This window comes from Prinia subflava, chromosome 10, assembly GCF_021018805.1.
Source record: "Prinia subflava isolate CZ2003 ecotype Zambia chromosome 10, Cam_Psub_1.2, whole genome shotgun sequence".
NCBI lineage: Eukaryota > Metazoa > Chordata > Aves > Passeriformes > Cisticolidae > Prinia > Prinia subflava.
In genome coordinates, this window is record NC_086256.1 from 18,100,966 (window position 1) to 18,121,613 (window position 20,648).

Below are 20,648 nucleotides of genomic sequence, written 5' to 3' on the forward strand. Positions count from 1 at the left end.
GTATGTTATAAAAACACACTACCGTATAAGTTTAGTAAGTCAGATATTTTCTTTATCTCATAATAAAAAAGCAACCAAGGAAACAACCAACCATATAACACTGACTGCAATTAAGAAAATTCCAGCACTGCACAATATCTGTCACTCTTCACAATCAATAACTATTTCTCAGAATGGCCTGTACACTAGCAGAAATAGCCAGGATACAAATTTATGAGATAGTAAAGTGCTTTTGCACAGCGAAGAATCATGAGAATCTTCTAAACAGGCTTTGTAACAGAAACATGACCTTCGAAATGGCAAAGCTTTCTTTGCTATTCAATGTCGATTGCTGAAGAACTGTCAGCTCCCAAGTTTTTAAAATATTATCCCTGCTGAGTCATGTATTGCAAAACATCGCAAACCAGAACACTGTTACAGGACAGCAGCAACTTGAAATCCAATTTGCTGGAAATACTAAAGGTAGTTTCATTCGCCAAAAAATTCCCCAAATCTTTACTTTAAATCGCTTTCTATTTACTGACACTACATGCAAGATTTAGGTACACAGATGACCGACCACATTGGGAGAAAACCCTCAGCATATGAAGCAATACAAGCATAAAGCAAAAAATCACTATTAGAAAGGTGAATGCCATTATTTTTACAGTTATTTGGAGCACTGGTAGTTGAAATCTTCAGAATACCTTTTCAAACAGTCAGTGGATATGAGACAAGCATCATAACATATGTCATGCAAATCAAGTCATTTACAGACATCCATAAATTTAAAGGGATAACGGACATAGTCAAAGCAAATAGGTGCATTTATTTTTTCACGTAGATTTTTAGGGGTGTTGTTGTTTTTACTTTTTACTCCACTGGTTCAAGTGTAAGAAGTTACTCTGATATCAGGCAAGTGACATGAAGGACTACATTTGCATCATTCCATTTTACTATCCAATTTCAAAACCTCTAAAAGTGAAGCTTATATAATTTTCTGATTCACAGATAATACTATAAATAACATCTTCCTGATTATTCGGTGAGTTACTTTAGAAAACCTGTCTTCAATTCCACCACCTTTCAGCATAATAATCACTCCCTTTTCCAGACACTACAGCTGGCAAGTTTCTTTGGAGTCCTGTACCCAGATACTCTGCAGTGCAAGTAAGGATGGCAGAAAATTCATCTTCTGACAATTTTAAACTCCTCTAATAAGTATTAAGTGCAACAATATGATGATGTTAAACAAAATATACATCTCTACAACACATAAAGGACTAGAAAGATTTTTATATTGCATTATCAAAACCGAAATCACGTAATTTTGGTGATAAAATCAGAGTACACAGAAACTACATATATAAAAATCAAATTCAATTTAAAGCAAATACAGGTTTGTTCAAACACCATTGTACAATTGCTTTAACACTTACAGAATTTAGATGAACAATATTTTCATTCACTCACAGTTTAGTATAAATATAAAGCAAGGCACCCCTTAAGCATTTTAAATAACAAATTAAACATTTACATTTTTTACTGTGCAGTCAGGCTTAACATTTATGCAGCTTCAAAACCAAAGTACAGCCTCAAGGGAAGCCTCTCCACTGACAAATTAATACCTTAGAGAATAGAGCTGAATGGTGGCAATGAACTCATTTGTTCCCCCAATAATGAAGAATGACTCTTTCTTTACCACATCTGTGACTGTTGCTATGGTGACCCAGACTTACCTCATTGCTTCTCGAAGTGCTCCTCGTTCACTAAGAGTCGTGTGCTTGATGTCATCGAAATTATTTTCCAGTTTCTCACAGTTCTGCAACAAATGGACATATCCATGTAAGGCTCTTTGTACATGTATTAACAGTATTCAGCATCACGCAAACAAAATTGATTTATATTATGTTACCTCAAATTAAGCATTCTGTTTTAATTACATGGGAGTCATTAAAAAGACATTGAGAACTCAGAATTAAAGTAAACATGAATCTTATTACATGGTTGTCATGGAAATCATCTTATACATTTTCCGTAATGAAATTTATAGAATTTTTACTTTTTCTTCTTCGAATTTTTTTCATTTATCTCTGTGTGAGGCTACAATGCTACTATAACACACAGATAGGAGAACAGAAACCTAAATGAGCATTTTAGAATTATAATAAAAGTTATAAATTTTGTCCCAATAAAACAGACAGTGTTGTTGGAACAAACTAGTCATATTTAATTCTTATTTAATTTTTAAAACATAACAGAAATTGAAAAGAGTAATTGTTCACAGACATCTCAACCACAACATTTCTTTCAGATTAGAGCTCACCAATATTTCTAAATGTAATATGAAAACAACAATTTTGTCACAATAAATGAAGTAAAACTTTGATATATTCTGTAAATTATTACTAAATGTGTGACTGGTTCCATTACTTCAGAGCACTGATCCTTATCTTCTGCTGCCACAAAGACAGTAAAATTGATTCAGACGATGCTGGGAAGTGCAGCAAATTTGGGCCTGTGCAAAGTGAGTCTGAAATACCAGTGAACAAGAATTCTCTAATCATCTGCGTCTTTCACAGGATTTTTATATTCTCTTGAGGCATCATCAATACAGGAGGCTTTTACATTACCCCTGTTCTCCACAACAACTTTCTCTAATACCAGAAGTTCCCTCTGGGAGGCATAATTTTGCCATATGGGTGTAAAAGAAACAAGTTGCCAGCAGAACAGTTCCAATTGCTAACAACCTCGAAGGCAGGATTGCCAGGGTCTATATGTAGCCATCATTTTAAAGAAATTATGGGCACTATTATTTGGTCATATTGCTTTCATAGTATTTAATAAGTGAATTAATTTTTAAGACCACATCTTAAAACTAGTCATAATAAATACAATAAGAGTTACCTATTGTTTTTTATTATTTGCATTGATTCTTTATTTTTATAATTACATTCAATCTGAGGCTACAAAACCATTACTGAAAAGTAAATTATTAGATTCTTGTAAATTACCTAGCAAGATATTTTAACTTGTCCAATTAACATTTAAACTGTCATTATTTTTAGATAAGATTATAGACCTTTTAATACAAAGTTTTAATGCTTTAACAATACATTTCTGAGCAGAAAAATTAACAGAGCTACACATATTGGATCTTTTGACATCTTTTTTCTCCTTTCTAAAAGCTACACGTCACAGTAAGTCTTGTCCCACAGTTGAAGTGATTTGTTTATTTATATTACAATCACTTGTCCTTTGCATAGCAAAATCATACTCCAAGAGTCAAAGGGATTGCAAAAGTAATATGGAAGTTGTACAATGAAGTATTCCATTATTTATGTCAGCAGACACCGATGTTCAGCTCCAAGCACATATGGGCAGGCTAGTCACTTAAAATATATAAAAGAAATCCAAATCAACAATACTAATTAATGAAGGATTCTCGATTCATCAGTACTAAGATGCAAGTACCTGTGCAAACAAAATTAAACCTCTCATCCTCCAGGAAAACAGAAGCCAGAGGAAGCATAATTTGGAATATTGCTCCAAGACCCAATGTTTTAACAATCCTGTGTCACCCACACGTCACAACAGGTTCAGAAAATCTGAGCATCACAATTCGTGCTTGACCTTGTGATATAAAGCACGTAAAAATGACAGGCGATCCAAAGCACACAGATTTTTATCAAACACAACTAACTTGTCTCGAGATTGCACAGGCTAAAATAACTGGTCCTGTCCAAGTAGAAAATACTGAAATAAATTCAGTTGCTATTTGTCTATATAGACCATACTGTGTTAATTGGCTGAAGGTCAACAAAGATGGCCCACATGTAAAGAAAATGCTGTGATCATTTAGCCTTACACACAAAATACTCCATCTCAACTATACACCCAATATAAAAAGTACCAGATAACCCACAACAACAACAAAAAAGGAAAAAAAAAATACAGACTCAAAGAATAGATGCTGTTCCAATTCATTTGGCAAGAAGATGAACTTACTTCTACCATTTCGGAGAATTGTTTCTGGACAGTATCTTTCTCAGCTACCTTCAGTCAAACTGCTGTACATTATTATGCACATTAAAGGTACAATGGCTGGAGAGCAAACCATGGAGTCATTAGGAGAACATGAGCTAAAAACCGAGCCAGAAGCAAACTCATGAAGGGGAATTACCTCATAGGAGCATGTCATAAGTTACCGCATTTGTACTGAACAGGAGAGTATGCAAATGCTAATCATACCCACTGCTTTTCCACTCATGCAAGCATGCTTGCTCCTCTCAGAGGAGGGAGAAAAGGGTGTCTGAAATGCCAAATATGGGCATAGCTGCAGGTGCATAGATGGCACTCTAATGTGTCTGAGTGTCAGCTCACATGGGATACTTGTAGATCACCTGAAAAGATATCATTTTCTGAGAAAGGCTACCAGTACCAATGAAATTGTAAGCATGAGAATATCTGAAGAATATGTCTGGGAAATGAGGAAACTTCAGTAGACCATGACCACGCTGAGTTCTAAATTCTGAAGTATTAAATTAGTAGTAAAAAAGTGAGCTCATTCTATTATCCATGCTACCAAATAATTCATATGTATAAGCATATTGCATAAGACAGTGTATTTTGGCCCATAAGAAATCACAGATTTAAGTCTAATGAGCAATTCAAGTCCAAGGTATTTCATTTTGAGCAGCAGCTAAAGTAAAAAAATCAAAATGCAAGCAATGAAAAAATTGCTTTTGGTGGCTCACTGCCAAGTGATTTTCTTGTGGGTATAGACACAGTCTGGAAGTTTTAATTCTATGATTCAATAATTATATAGCAGTCTATATGTTATCACTGTTGGCAGATCTATAGTTCTGCATGATACTAGATTAAATATCATTCTTGAGAAGTTTGGGAGGAAAAATAAGTACAGAGTTGCAATTAGGGACATGGTCATTGTAAGTCAAAATACCATTACACGGAAAAAAGCCGCATAAGTCTAAATACTGCTCATAAGATTCTAGGATAAATACCTGGAATTCTTTTAGTGTACCAAAAAGTAGGAGCAGGAAGCAAGTATTTACATTTTATCTATAAATAAATGGCTTATTTATCATATGACATCTTAAGCTTCATGACAACTAGTTAAAAATGGAGATGTAGACTGGATATTCACAACTATCTGTGGCATCACACACAGCATACTGGTAAAATGCATAACCAGAAATGAAAAAGATGAATAATGAGTGTATGAAGATAAGAAAGAAGGAAGATTAATGAACAAGTTGAAAAGCTTTTCCTCTCATAACTTCAAAAATATGACTTCTTCCTGGTACAATTTATTTTTGTTAATAAAATAAACTGCAAGCTTTGGGACCAAAAGCTATGTGCTCACAATTCCGTATTGCCAGTTATTTTAAGTGACAAGTCCAAAGTACTCTGACACTGAAGTTGAAGTTGTTGAAGTACTTCCTGGTTCAGGGCAAATTTGGGAGGAAACTTCCAAATGGGTCCCTCTAGAAAGCAGATTCAAGCTGTTTCTCCCCAAACAGCTTGGTTCAGGAAAAGAATTCCTTGGAGAAAGGTGAAAAAACCTGTTTATTTAACAAGCAAAGTATTCACAAGCATTAAAAACTTGTTAACTGTTAAACAATAAAACCTCTCGCTGTTCTGAAGAGATGGCAAATTCAGGAAGTCCTTGTCATGGGCTGTATCTCGGCTCCTCAGTCTCTCATCAGTCCCTCCTGCTCTGGAAAATGCCGCACCCTGGGCCCGGGCGGGTCACAGGCGTGAGCTCCCGGTGCTTTTCTGAGTTTCAGTCCAGAGCAGGGCCCATCAGTTCCAAGAAAAAGAAAAGCCACAGTCCAGGGAACTTCTCTGCCTCAGCTAGCTAAAAACTACCTAAAAGCAAAGAGGAGGTCTCCTCGCTGTCTGTGCTGCAGACAACACAGCCTGTGAGAAGGAATGCGAGGGAATGAGTGCAGTTTCTGCAAACTGTGGGCTTCTTCTCCCCTCTTTGCTCTTTGGAACCAGTTTTGAAGGTGCAGAACTAAATACCCAGGAAAAAAGGATTGGGAATACAAGCATCATAAAGTCACCCTAGTACAAGTCATCATCTAGCTCTAGTAAGAATAGAAATTTAAAAATCCTCTAGTTTTAAATAAAAACCTAGGATATTCTGGCAAAAGTGAAGTCACTTTTTGAAACTCAACTCAACATTCATCAGCTTAGCTTTCTCGCATACGTTTTTGTCTTGGATGAAAAAGCCCTCTTTGTTGACTTATTGGAAAAGCAATTCTTCATTTGGCCCCATGCGTCTAATGAAGAACTTTGCAGAAGTAGCTCAGAAACCAATAGCAGTCTATTGCCTGGTGTCACCACTAAGAATCTCCCTAAATCACAAAACCACTGCTGCCTCTGCTCTGCCACCACAGGAGTAGAGAGTCAGTCTTGAGAAGACTATAATTCAAACTTGCCCATTGTGTGATACAGTAGGGCTAAATATGACCCCACTCCCATTGAAATCAACCATAAATCTTCCAAGCATCAAACAAGAGTGGGATTGCACTAAGCCATATGCTGCTGCTTTAAATCTATCCTGAAATACTTCACAGAAGACTTTCAAAATTACAGATAATGTCTTTACACACATTTTGAGATAGCTGAGAAATAAAATCTTTTGTACTGACAACAGTGTAAGACCTATTCTAAGGCAGCCTGCACCAGTGAAGTTGAGTAGATCTCTTATCCTTGTTGATATACCGCCAAATTAAAAGCCCTACTTGAAATACCATCTCTTCTGTGAAAGAGGTTTTTAAGGTTAGTACTACGAATTCATTGCTTCTGCATGGTTTTTGAAAATTTCCTTAGAAAACTTGAGTAAATCTCATATTTTTAATGTCAAATTCTGTGTATTAAACATAAGGAATGTACAGTAATTGAAAGAACAGCTCTCACCTATTCAGTTCAAATTTACTATTATTGCTAATGCTAAGACAAATTGATTTTTCCCGTTTTCTTCTTTATAATCCATGAGAAAGGTTCCCAGAGTATGTTGTGTCAATTTCCTACTGTTTATGCAGATGAATTGAATTTATTAATTTATTAAGTGTATTTGTACCTAGACTACTGAATCCTTAAAATGAGACAACCTGACCCAGATTCTGATGGATTTACTAGCTCACTGTGATCTTTTAATTCCTTATGTTTAAGGAGGTAGGTTCCAACAACAGATTACCAAAACTGTTGGGGACCAACAAAATGTACTCTAAATGCCTAACACCCAGGGACAGATTCAGCAGATTCTCAAATTTCGGTCCAAAAAGTCCTTAAAACTTCAAGTTCCACACATGCTACAAGGATGACCACATCAGCTAGCTCTTTTGAAAATCTTGGCCATACTGTAGAAGAGATGTCCTTTAACGAAGATGTAACAAAAAAGCTGACTATTCTTGGGCGACTGTGTAAAAAAGTGTAGAAAGCTGATTTTCATATTGATCTTCTTATTGATGTATATGAAATGTGAACACAAATAATCACTTATTCCAGAAATGTGAACTATTTCATCAGCAGAAAACTTCAAAATAACAAACTTGTGTTTTATAAACCTAAAGCAACACTATAATAGTAATCTAAACTGTAATATATTGCTGCAAGGATAATTATTAAGGGAAAACACAGCTGACATTTTCTGATTTATGCACACAATCAGAGACGGAGTCCAAGGACTGTGACATAATTATCTTCATGCTAACAATTTTTGTAAATCTCTTGACAGAATTTTAGCTAATTTTAAAATGCCTTCTGAAGATTAGCACTTAAAACTGTTGGGGAAAATAGCACAATTTATTAGCAAGGGTATAATTGTAAACCTTCCAAATACTCATTGTGAATATCATTTAGACAGTAACTCCTGCTTTAGCAGCTGGTATATAAGACTCCAGTTTATGGAATCTTGAAATAACAGAGAGAGTAGAATCTAATTAAACAGGATTACATGCCAAAGAAAAATATTAAAAACAGACTAATAGTCAATTGTTATGAATTTGAATTAGCACATCTTTTGATGTGAACTGTGCTTTATTTCAATGAAACCTAAATATTCTTAGCAGACTCCTCTCTTGATTTGGAACAGACTGTCTTTCTACACTGAAACAACACAAAAAGCTAAATGATTCCATTGATCTTCTCTCAATGACTTAAGCTCCCATCTGCTATAGGGTAAAATGACTTACATATATTGCATTCGTTCTAATGTTATTCAGGAGCCAATGGCTGGATTCCATACAGGAAGCCTCCTGAAACTGTCTTCATACTGAGCAACTAAACAAAACTGATGCCATTTGTCAGAGGGCCTTACCTTAAGAGCAATCTTAAAAGTTAAACATATAAAATGATTGTTTGATTCTATCTGTAACATATTATCCTCTTTGCAATGTCTGCTTACTAAATTCCTCCTTCCTATTTGTTGTGACTCATTCTCAAGGGGTTCTTCTTCCAAAAGGGGGGAAGGAGCAGCAGTTTAAAGCTGACCAGTTGTTCACGAAGGAAAAACAGGTCCTTCCAAAAAGATTTTTAAAATACATACATATTCCTAATATCTGCAGAAAGCATATTGAGCCCTCAGGTATTTACATAACATTTGACTGTATGCCATTCATTATACATGAACATTTGTTATAACATTTTTTTCATTATGTGATACAGCCACATTGGCCAGACAAGCTCTTAGAAAAATATAGATATTAGTACATCCAAAAAAGTAGAACTCCAACAGAAAACCAGCCTAAGTGTTACTAATCAAATAAAAATCAATAGAAAAATCATTAAATAGAATTGTGAAATGCTTTAATCAATGCCTTATTAGCACAACCATGTTAATTTTCTCAGGGTTTTTTTAGCAGTATATTAATTTAAAGCACTAAAAATAGCACATACGCAAACTCAAGAACAAGTATCACATTTTCTCCACAAACAGGAATCTATTGCTAATACAGGATTGATACCAGGAAATACTCATGCATGTGCTGTTTTCTGAAACTGCAAGTGTGGTGTTTTGTTAATAATTATTACAGAAATACCACAGTTAAAGCAACTGGAAATTCTGAAGTGAAAGCAGACAATTTTGGATTATTTAACTTTTCCCAGTTTAAAATATGGAACATTTAATCCTTAAAGACAGATAATCATATAGAAGTTAATTACTTGTTAAACACAGTTTGCAATTTTACTGGGGCTGTGAAAGATGTTCAGAGATGGCATTCTGCTAACTTCCCTTTCATGCTGTTTCACGCACAATTTTCAAGTGGCAAATTTATCACAGCCTTCATGTTCACATAAGGGTATGGTATCTTGCTTGAATTCAACCTGCTGTTGTCAGAGCAGATGCAGACACCACGTGTTTTGGCAATGGATAGCACATCAGATAGTAGTGATACAGTGAGGATGAGAAAAAACATTCTGAAAAGACCAAGCATGCAACACACAGAATAGTAGACCAAGAACTCAAAAGAATAAAAAGCTACAAAAGACATGCAAGAAACCAGAGGCACAGCTGGAAACAATAATGGAGCAGAGAACACAGGTGATGCCGCTAACTAGACAGAGCAATTTATAATACTCCTTTCTCTTATGACTCAGCTTTAAAAGACAGAGAAAACTTTCACAAAAAAATAAACACCAAAGAGAAACCTTTGCCTCTCACATTTTTGTTTCTCTTTGCAAAACAAATGTGAAACTTAATCAGCAGATGAATGAGAACACTTGGCAACAAACTACTGGTCCTTCGGCATCTGAAGGGACACTTGTAAGACTGCTTCCTTTTATGGGACAGGGTTCTATAGTAGGGAACAATACACATCATGAATATCAAAAGCTTCATCTAAATACTGTTTCTTTTTTAATGTGGTTGTAGTCCTGCATTTTTCCTTGGAGAGCCTGGTATTCTCAACATGAATTTACAATCTAATTCTTTAAGAGAATGAAGTTTAAATAAAGAGACACAGGCTCTTCACAGAATTCCTAAATATACTATTTCTACTTGATAGTGAAAATATAACTAATGACTAAGAAAAAAATCCCAAATGCTATACTCCCTTCCCCTCCTATTACTTTCACATACCTCAACCCTGCTTGCTTTTCTCTTGGGATTCTTTACTCTGCTTAGGCAAATATTCTGTTGACTCATTGAGATTAAATAAAATGAGAGTATGCAGGTAAAGACCAGACTCATATTGAGAATTAACATTTACAGAGCTCATAACCTGGGAAAAAAGGAAGAATCTTTAAAATGTAGGTAGAACTGTACTCCTAAGGAACAGATTATGTTCTTGACCTTCAACAAAGAGCATAAGGAAAAACATACTCAAAAGCCCTTGCTCTTTTAGAACCCAAGCGATTAAGAATTTAAGGAATTAACCCCACATGTTTGAGAGTACTAGCTTAGAGGATATCTCTTATTTTTTCATGCATAGCTAAAGAACTATCAATATAAAAGTTTTTTAAAAATTGAAGTTACAATTAAATGCTTAAACACCATTCTGAAACAGTATGGCCCTTTCTTATGTAGTGGAATAAAAGCAAATTATATGTAATAGGCTTGCTTCCTCAGCCCAAGATGCCACCTCTCATCTCTTACATGGCACATTTTATTGTCCAACAGCAGTATTTTTCAGACAGGACACAACAAAACATTTTCTTTCTTCGCACTGTTGCCTCAGTATTTTAAAAAAAGTAAATAAAATATTTCCCAACCAGTTCTGCAGAAGGTAATGTGCTTCAGCTCTTTCTCATGAGTTTGCATAAGATTCTTGCCAAAAAAACCTGGGTTTGGGAGGGGTAGAGTTAATTTTCTTCATAGCAGCTGCTCTGGGGCTGTGCTTCCGATTTGTGCCAAAAACAGTGTTGGTAACACAGGGATGTTTTAGCTATTGCTGAGCAGCACTTACACAGCATCAAGACCCCAAGCGAGGAGGCCAGGAGTGCACAAGGATTTGGGAAGGGACACAGCCTGGATAGCTGATCCCAACTGACCACAGGCATATCCCAGACCATATGGAGTCATGCTCAGCACACAAAGCTGGGGGAAGAAGGAGGGAGGTTCAGAGTGGTTACTCTCTCAATATGGTTTAGTGGGCATGGTGGTATGTAGTTGAAGGTTGGAGCTGATTATGTTGGAAGCCTTTTCCAATTTAATGATTCCATGATGGTGTTTGTCTTCCCAGGTCCCCATTATGTGCAATGGAGCCTGGCTTTCCTGAACCTGGCTGAACACCTGCCTGCCACGGGAAGTACTGAATGAAATCCTTGCTTTGCCAGCATGTGCAGCTTTGGCTTTACCTACTGAACTGTCTGTGTCTCAACCCAGAAGTTTTCTCACTTTTACCTTTCTGATTGTCTCCCCGATCCCATCGGGGTGGCTGTGTGGTGCTTAGTTGCCAGCTGGGGTTAAACTACAACAGCGAGTTCATACCGAGGTCTCCCTCTCTCCTAATCTAAGGAGATCCTGTCTTCGATCGTGTCTTTCTATGCCAGTTATGGAAACACATGCACCGCTCCCTTCCACGTACTACTCACTAAATTGTGTGCTCCTAATTCTCTCCAACATCTAAAAGACTTGCATAAAATAGTATAATGCCCCTGGAAAGAGCCTGAGAAGATGCTAGATACAATGTCAACAGCTGGGGAACTGTACCAAGAGATTAGACTCATATACAGTGAACACTGTAGGATTTGTGACTTCTGGGCTCCAAGCAACCCAATGTCTTTGACTGGCAGAAGGAGTGGGAATAATCCCATCCTCTGTCTGCTTGGCTTAGGAGAAGAAAACAGCAACATGTGAAATACTTCAGTGCAGTGACTGAAATGATTCCACAAAAAATATTACTAAGATATCACTAGGTATCTGACCAGGTGAATTATCCGGAGACAGGTATATACACTTCTATTCTGGCTTACCGTGTTATCTAAAATTAGCATCAGTAGCACATTGCTACTTAAGTAGCAGTGAAACAAAGAAAAATATGAACTGAGACTAAATTTCCACAGAGGAGTAATTGGAAATTTCAAATCATTTGAGAAGTGCCTATCCAAGTCAAAGAAATAAGTATTAGAAAAAAGGCTGGAGATAGTAAACCACAAGCCTTGTATCAAGACCTTGGTGCAGCTGTGTTACATGCTGGCATTTTGTTTCAGATTTTCCATCCCTATCATGGCTCATGAAAGCCTGAAGAATAAAAATAGTAATAGTTTTATAAAATAATAATAACAATGACAATGACAATAACAATAACAATAATAATAATAATAACAACAACATGAAGTGCATTAATGAACTATGGACACCATATGCAAACACCCAACAAAATGTTACCTCAGCTCTTATGTTTTTAACTATATGTTAACTTAGAAGTAACTGTAGGTGACAGGGGACATGCCAGGAGAAGACATATAAGTGAGTTTACATATCATGTATCTTCGAAAAAAAAAAATAGGCTGTAATTTCTCTTCTATTTCCATTTTCTTTGAGACTCAAAAGACATGTCCTTGTGCTGAGATATCCAGAAAAGCCAAGTATTTAAGCACATTTTAAATTAATTGACATCTAAAATAGCTAAATCACCTATTGTAATGTAGAATTTTCTAAAATTTCCTTTCTGTTTTCAAAGTACCATATAAAAAAAAATTGTGTAAAGACTATTATAATTACATGCATCCCTTACTGTGCTTAGCAATGACCAGTATCTCAAACCTTACTGCAAAAGATACAGTAAGATAGCAACCCGAGACTCTGTAATATACATGGAGTCAGAAAAAACAAATGGAAGTGCAACATAAAAAAAGGAAAGCATGAATAAAAATGTTTAAGAGTTAACACAACTACCTATTTTTAAATATCATGCATCAAGCCAAGTTAGTCAAAACAAAAGCTTACACTCATTGCTAAGAAGGCGGAAAGTCAAGTCTTGGTGGGGAGGGTGTGGGAAAGGAACAACAAAGTAGGACAGTAAAAACATTTAAAATGATTTTTCCCCTTTCAAAAAAATACTCAGAAAATCAGAGGTATGAGGCTATTACAATGGTTGCAGATCCTATGAAGTTATCACCATCTGTTGTGCCATCTATTTACAGACACACAGGCACAATCAGAAATTAGGGAAAACTGCTCAAATAAGTGCAATCTTCTTTGAAGATACCATGCATGTTTAACAAGCTTTAGAATTTTCCAAAAGAAATTTAAGAAAATAAGTGGTATTGATTTATTTTCTGTAAGAAATTACGTGAACAAGAACTTTCCTATTCACAGAAATGAACAGGGTTTATGTGTAGCTACATCTTTCAGCAAGGCATTCAAAAGAGCATTAAGAGAATGCTGCTGTAATGCTGCTTGTTTATTCACATGTAGCTTGAGAACAACCTCCAGGATAAATATATTGCCTCAGGTCTCAGTTCCATTTACTGTGTTAGAGAGAAGAGCACTAACTACTCAATACCTCACTATGGCACTACACACTCTTCTAGTTCTGAATCTCATTTACTACCTTCTTTGTAAGGGTTTTACTTCTTTGGAAGTATTCATGTCGTAACCTGAATAGTTTCCTTCTCCCAAAACCTTCTGGCCTGCCTTCAGACAGCTCAGACTGCTGTATTCCCCGTCTTGTCAGTCTCTTAGAAATTGCTCTGTTCAAGCTGGGGTGAACAATACAAACATGCCCCAAAGCATTGGCCAAGCACCTTCCTCGCAATTCCCAAGCAATCGGCCATACGGAGCCAAGATACACCAGAAGACTGCAGTGCAAGACCCCTAAACTGCAGTGCAAGACTCCTAGTTTTGAATTTGGCTAAGTACTCATTGGAGGAGTCTGATTTGGGTCCCACAAGCATTGCTCAAGACATTAGGACCAGGTAGCACAGCTCCTGAGCTAATTAAATGGGTCTCTCAGCCAGGCTGGCTCTGGCACAGAATTTTCCTCACATTGCTACCCTATTCAAGCCTATAAATGGCTCCAACTGCTGCAAGTGAAGGCCTTTTAGTTCCCTGGACACTGCACAGGACAGACCTACCCCTGCTAATCGTGTCTAACTTGGAAAGTATGAACAATCCACTCCCCTCTGTGCAACCAGTGCTTGACCTAGCACCCTCAGTATAATCACCCACATTTTTTCAATAAATTGCAATAACCTAGTTTTGAAAATGCTATTTCCAAACAGACAGATTGAATAATTTCTAAATAACACTGAAACTCTTACTTTAAATTATTTTTCCTCTCTGGGAAACATATTGGACTTATTAATCAGTCCCCAGCTCCTGAGTGTCACTGCTACTATTGTGTATGTGCAAACAGAGTAATAGGAATGAACAGGATGATGCAAATCAAAAAGAAAAAAATCATCATTCTTTTAACACTGTTACCAAATTTCTTCCTTTTCTTCTTGAAGTCATTTTTATCTCTGATTTTTAATTCTTATTCCTATGCAGCAGTTGCCTTGTTTCCCTTGTGTATACACTGTTTGAGCTTTCAATTTTTAATTTTTCTTCAATAGTGCCCTATCTTTTCTATTTTCTTTTCCATAACTTGGGTTTTTTCTCTCCTGCTCTTATTTCCTCATGCTTGTTTACTTTCTCTCCTCTGGTCCTTACTAATTATTTGATGTCTCTTGGTCGTTTAATTATGTGTCATGTCTTTTCCTTTCTTACATTTTTATATTGCATTCCTTTATTCCACTCCTGCAGCTCTCTGATTTCTATGTGCTTGCTTAACTATTACCCAAATGGCTCCAAGCAGGACACACTCAAACTGAAGAATAAATAAATTAAAAGAAAAATACTATCTGTGGCCATGCAGTGTTGCCTAGCAACACCCTGTACCTCTCCACAGCTTTTCTAGAGCCCTGGTGGCAACAGAGCTTTTCAGACTTATTGCTACAAATATATGCAAGATCCTTCTCACATTGTTTGGCCATTCACTGACAAATAAATGCAGAGGAAAATATAAATGAGAAAGAAAACTCCAGAGAAAGCATCATCAACAGCACAAGAAATGGCCACCTACTCCAATGCACGCTGCCCTCTTGTCTCTGATGTGCTCTGCAAAACACGAGCAACTTTTATGTTATTGCTCTTCATTAATACTACTACTGTTACAATCTTTGAGAAACAGAACATAAATAAGATTTCTTACACAATTAAAATGTGTTAAATTCAACCAAATCTTAAATAATCACTGTGGATGCATTACTGGCTAATATTCATTTGCTTCTTCTGAAAACTTTACACTAAAAAACAAGGACTGCAGATTGTATAGAGTAGGAAAAATGGTCCAAGCATAGTAAAAAATTCAGTGGAATTACAAAGAAAGTGAAGTGGTCAAAAATGCAGTGGAATTATAAAGAAATTGAAGTTTGTCCCCAAAAATTATAGATTCAATATTAAAGACTGTCAATATTTATTACTTCTAATTACTTCAGACATGACAGAAATGAAAGCAATGTGAATTCTCCCCCAAGCACTTCTCTTTAAAATGCAAGTTTATGGGCTCCATCTTTAAAAGTTAGACCCAAATGTTCATTAAGTTCATACTTCTCAAAGTATTGATGATTCAGCATGAGCTAGACTGAATTTCAAAGATACTAAGCTAGTGTCACTAACAGTCTTTTTTTTTTTCTTTTGTTCCACAGCAGTGAAAGACTCCTTTCAAGAAGCAACTATCTCTGAGAAAGAAAGTGGGTGAAATGATACTTATTCAAGGGACTAAAACTTTAAGGATATTTGGAGTCTTGGAAGAGGAGTCAAAAACTAGAAATGCTAAAACAAAAGATAACTACGTAATTTAGCTAAGGACAAACCTATGATGAAGCCCCACAAAATGATGAAAATGTTAATGAGTATTTCTGACAGGCATCAAAAATCAGCATTCCAGCTTGGAAAATTTACATATAGCTAAATCACCCTCAAAGCAATTTGATGTTTGCATAGCGCTTGTACCAGTAGCAAGTGAAAAGAAAGCAGGTCAGGGAGCACATACCTTGAAAAGATATTTAACAGCATTAATCTACATCTGTCAGCTGCTTGTTACTTAGTAAAGACAGGCTGCAAACAATCCACACAAATAAACAAAGGACAGAAACTAACATTCAGGTACATAGTTAACTTCATTCCTAAAGTAATGATCGTAAAAATAAAACACTGAAGTAAGGTACCTAGAATTGGCTAGAGAACACAGAAGAACCCACAGATCATACGGACCATAAAACAAACAAAGGCATTGCACAGTTAGGCACTTAAATTTAAATGCCTAAAAAAAGTTTCAAAACTTTATTTGGCTCCTGCACATACATGAAGCAAACCCAGCTGTAATTATACAATCAGATGCTATTTTACATGAAGTGTTTCATGACTTAGAAAACACAACAGAGAGAGCTCACCTAAACATAACCTTTCAACATTTGAGCTTGTTGTGCAGCCTTGTTTAATGGCCACTAAGCACATCCTTACTTGAAGGCAGACCCATTTTTCCCCATGAACTTTTCAGTGACATTCATCACTATGTCTCTGATGTAATTTAAAAGCAATTTATTCTACATACTATTAATTTTTCCTTTTAACAGGTAGCAATCAGCATAAAGAGTCAAATACCTTAGCATGCTCAGTCAGACCCTCCCAGTCCAAAACATTAAAGCATACAGGAGGATAGAAGTGACAACCTGGACAACCACTGTTAACCTCCTGCTTTCACATTCAGATTTTCTTACCCAGTTCATGGAACCATCGCCCTCTGATCAACGGGTATTTCTAAATCCTCTTCTTGCTTAATTCCAGACATGAGGCTCCTAGTCATTCTCATCCTCAGCCCTTGGTTGTACAACCTCCTAATTGCACTATTAAATTTATTCTTATCTTTTTTATTCTAAACTTCAGTGTCACACAGTTCTTTATGATGTTCTAGTTCCTTCTTGTATTGACAGTGCCTGTCGACTTCTTGTAACATGCTCCTAATATTTATGTCAAGCACATTAATGAAAACATTAAATGTTACGAATCTGAAGACTGATCCTTCAAAAAGCTCTGCTAAAAGCCCAGCAGATCTTTTTAAGCACTTCTCACTCTCATTTACTCTCTGTCCAGTTCCTTATCCATGCTACTATTCTAATCTAAGCAGAAGACACTTCATTATTAATTGGCAAAAAATAAAACCCCAAAACCCTTGTTAGTGTGACACAATTTATCCCTAAGAATAAAGCCCAATATGCCTTTTTCTATCTTCCATTTTCCTTAATGCATTTAATAAATCTCTGCTTCAAAATTTGTTTTCAAAGTTTTGCACACCGCTGATACGAGACCAACAGAGCAAGAGCTGCCCATCAATTCTCTATCTTTTAACACACACAAACTGCATTGGCTATCCTTTAATCAAGAACTTGCTCTACTACAAAGCTTGTAATTTCACATGTCAATTTTTCTGTGATACTTTTATGGATGTTGTTCTATCCCTTTGTCTTCAAACATGAAACACTCCAAGTTTCCCTTCTGGCCTGTCTGGGGTAATTTCCACTTCTGCCCTTTTCTGCCCATTTAGCCACCTCTTGCTTTATTCTTGTTTTACTGAAACTAGGACAACAATTTACAAAGACTTCAGACAATACCCAAGATGTTTAATCCTATCTTCACACTGACTTTGCTTGTTCTTTTATTTCTTTTAGTTTAAATAGCTTAAGAATCTTCTACTATTTGTTTTATATAGCTGAATAACCTTTTACTATTTGTTTTAATTTCTTTCACCCAGAGTGACTCAACTTGACTTTTGAAAGTTCTCATTTTTTCCTCTGCATTTCCTGCTTTGCCAATCAATCCCATTTTATTCAACTCCTTATGGGTAATCCTCATAGTCTTACTATTCTTTTTGAAGTTGTTTTACAGTTCAGTGTGAAACTATTCTTTACAAATTGAGATTCAAATTCCAAATAACTTTTGTGTATTTCAATTAATAATAATCTTCTCAAAATTAATGTCTTTGAACTGTTTAGCTCACTTCAGAGATCTAAACCGTTTTCTTAACTTCTGACTGTCTAGAAAACAAATTTCGGCAATGCTTCTGTAGAATTTATATTGAACTAACTTTAAAAAAAAATTGATGAAAATTATACTCTGTATTTATTCTATGACTTCATCCATTTGCTAAATTTAGGGATAATGTCCATTCAGATTCATACCAGAATAGGTAAGAGTTGATACCGTTTTTAAAATCTGTATTAGTGTTTCTGATTAAATGATTGTTACTAACAAAGTTTGCCAGTTATCACATTAAAGAATACTTGCACGCTACTGTTGTTAGGATCTGTGGTTTACAGGCTGCATTTAAAAAGTCAAAGAGTCTTACAATCAATGACCTACCTCTTAATAGATTACAATCAATTCCAAGTACAGAAAGTGGTGAGGGTAAAAGAATGAGGATGGTGAAGCTCAGAAAATATAATTTCTGGTATGTCTCCTGAGAGTTACACTGATCAGTAAAGGAAACCACAGGAAAGGGCAAACCCTACAGAAATTCACAAAGGGGAACTATTCCTAAGGGAAGCAAATAAAAAGAAAAAAAACCCCACCAAACCTCCGCAAAACCACAAACAAACAGAAAAAAAAACCTCACCCAAAAGAGTGTTCTTAGCACACCTTTATGACGATACCTTGCCTACCCCCAATGGCCTGGAAATCAAATTCATAAAAGCAGGGAAACTATGACACATACCTAGAGTAGATAAATTTCTAAGTATAAATTAACTGCATAAACACTGTGGGAATAAAAACAGAAAGTTATGCAAATTTAAGTTAAAAAGGAAGGGGAAAAATTGTAAAACTATAGTAAGAAAACTGTTCTATATATATGAGAAGTGAGAAGAAAATGAAGAGAAGTACAGATTAAGTACAACAGAGCAAATAAGTGATGCCAAATCAACAGCCCTCCCTGCCCTCTTTATGAAGACAGCACAGTATAGCTGTAACTAAAAAATAAAATATTTTTAGCAAGAACATGGGACTGCAGGCTTGAGCACAGAAAAAAAGAGGTTTGGTAATTTATTTTTTTAAATCAGACTGATGCAGCTCTTGTTATCACTGAGTCATCGACGAACTAACTGAAGCAATGCATGGACCACTATCAATTGCACCCACTAGAAGGCTTGTGGTTCCAAAAGGTCAAAAGAGACAGACATAATGCTTCCCTTTACAGAAGGGGACTGGGGGGGAGGGGAAACAAAACAAAATAAAAAGTGAAAATAGAAATCATACCCCCAGGCAGAGAAAATGGAGTACATACATTAAAACTTATATTGTGATATAAAAAGCACCAACATGGGCATGTAAAACCAATGTTGAATGAGTCTTATTTTATGTCCTTCAGAGGATGACTGAACTCAAGAATAACTGGCAGGGCAGATGTGGCAAATCTAGAATAAACTTTTTTTTCCTCCAAGTATTCCACAGCATGTAGACTAGATTTAAAAAATATCCAGTGAGTGTGCAACTAACTGAAAAACAACCCCGAGGTTGTTTTCTATCACCAAAAAATAACCCAAATGAAGATGACTCATGATTCACCCAAGACCTCAGTGACTTGGTTAATTGGAAAAAATTACTGTACTAATGGTTTCTACTGTCATAATGTTAATCATAAAAGTTCAGTTTCACACTTGCTTTTTATTTACCACTTATTGCATTATTAACCTAAAAAACTTTACCAGTCTTTTCTGACTGGTGTATATCCTTAAAAGCACTTATACAGGAAAGTCATTTGGATGCTTCTTAATTTATGTATTTGATTCAGCAATCAACAATCCTCTCACATGCTACATAAATAACAATATTTCAGCTTATTTTTTAAGGAAAAAAACAAAGACGTGAACTCCAACTTGACAGTTTTCAAAAGGAACACACATGGCAGGATCCTCAGCTTTACAGAAGAAAACATCTTCCAGCTCAGTTAGCAACTAAGCAACATTGTAATCCTGTTCTCAGCAGTAGAGGAGAAAAGAAAGTTCTGCGGAGTGAATGCTCCAAATAATTGCTGATGAATCAGGAGTGACTGGGGATAGAAGAAATAACTGCAGAAAATATGTGTAACTTTCTAAAGACAGCTGGAACTGCTGGAACAGGGACATAGAAAGACTTGTGAGGGAATATGCCTCAACAAGGAGTCCCTCGCATCTCTGCATACTGAAGAATCCCCAAAAGATTATTTCTGATCACTGATCCTCAGTGGGAAACTACGTCTATTTTCAACACTATATTCAAACAATGTATCAGTTTATAAAACAACAAAGTTTTATAACAATGTTGAAAATCTCAAATAATTCCTGAGATTCACCATCAAATATGTAGGAGTTCCTGAAACCAGGACACTACTGTAAGTATAGAACAATCAATATTGTAAATGAAAATGCATTTACCTGCTCTGCACCTGAGAACTGTACATTGTGAAAATAACAATGCCACAGAATCTGACCAAGAGAAGGTTTTTAAAGCTTCTGGACAGTTCGGTTGTATTAAGATAATTTTGCAATCTCCAGTCTGTTACACTTCCTTGCTTCAAAGCATGCGGATGTGGTTTTTTTTTTAAATATAACACTACCATGACTTTTTAAAAGACATTGCTTTTTCTGCCAGCCCTATTCATTCATACTTAAATCAA

General features: G+C 35.9%; 1 protein-coding gene across 1 annotated transcript in view; it reads right to left on the reverse strand.

Moving 5' to 3' along the window:
• Positions 1-20,648, reverse strand: part of DPYD (dihydropyrimidine dehydrogenase) — a 334,900-nt gene that overhangs the window by 285,937 nt on the left and 28,315 nt on the right. Inside the window, exon 3 of the mRNA XM_063407573.1 lies at positions 1,719-1,801. Coding sequence (XP_063263643.1) covers positions 1,719-1,801 — 83 coding nt within the window. The remainder of the gene's footprint in view (positions 1-1,718; positions 1,802-20,648) is intronic.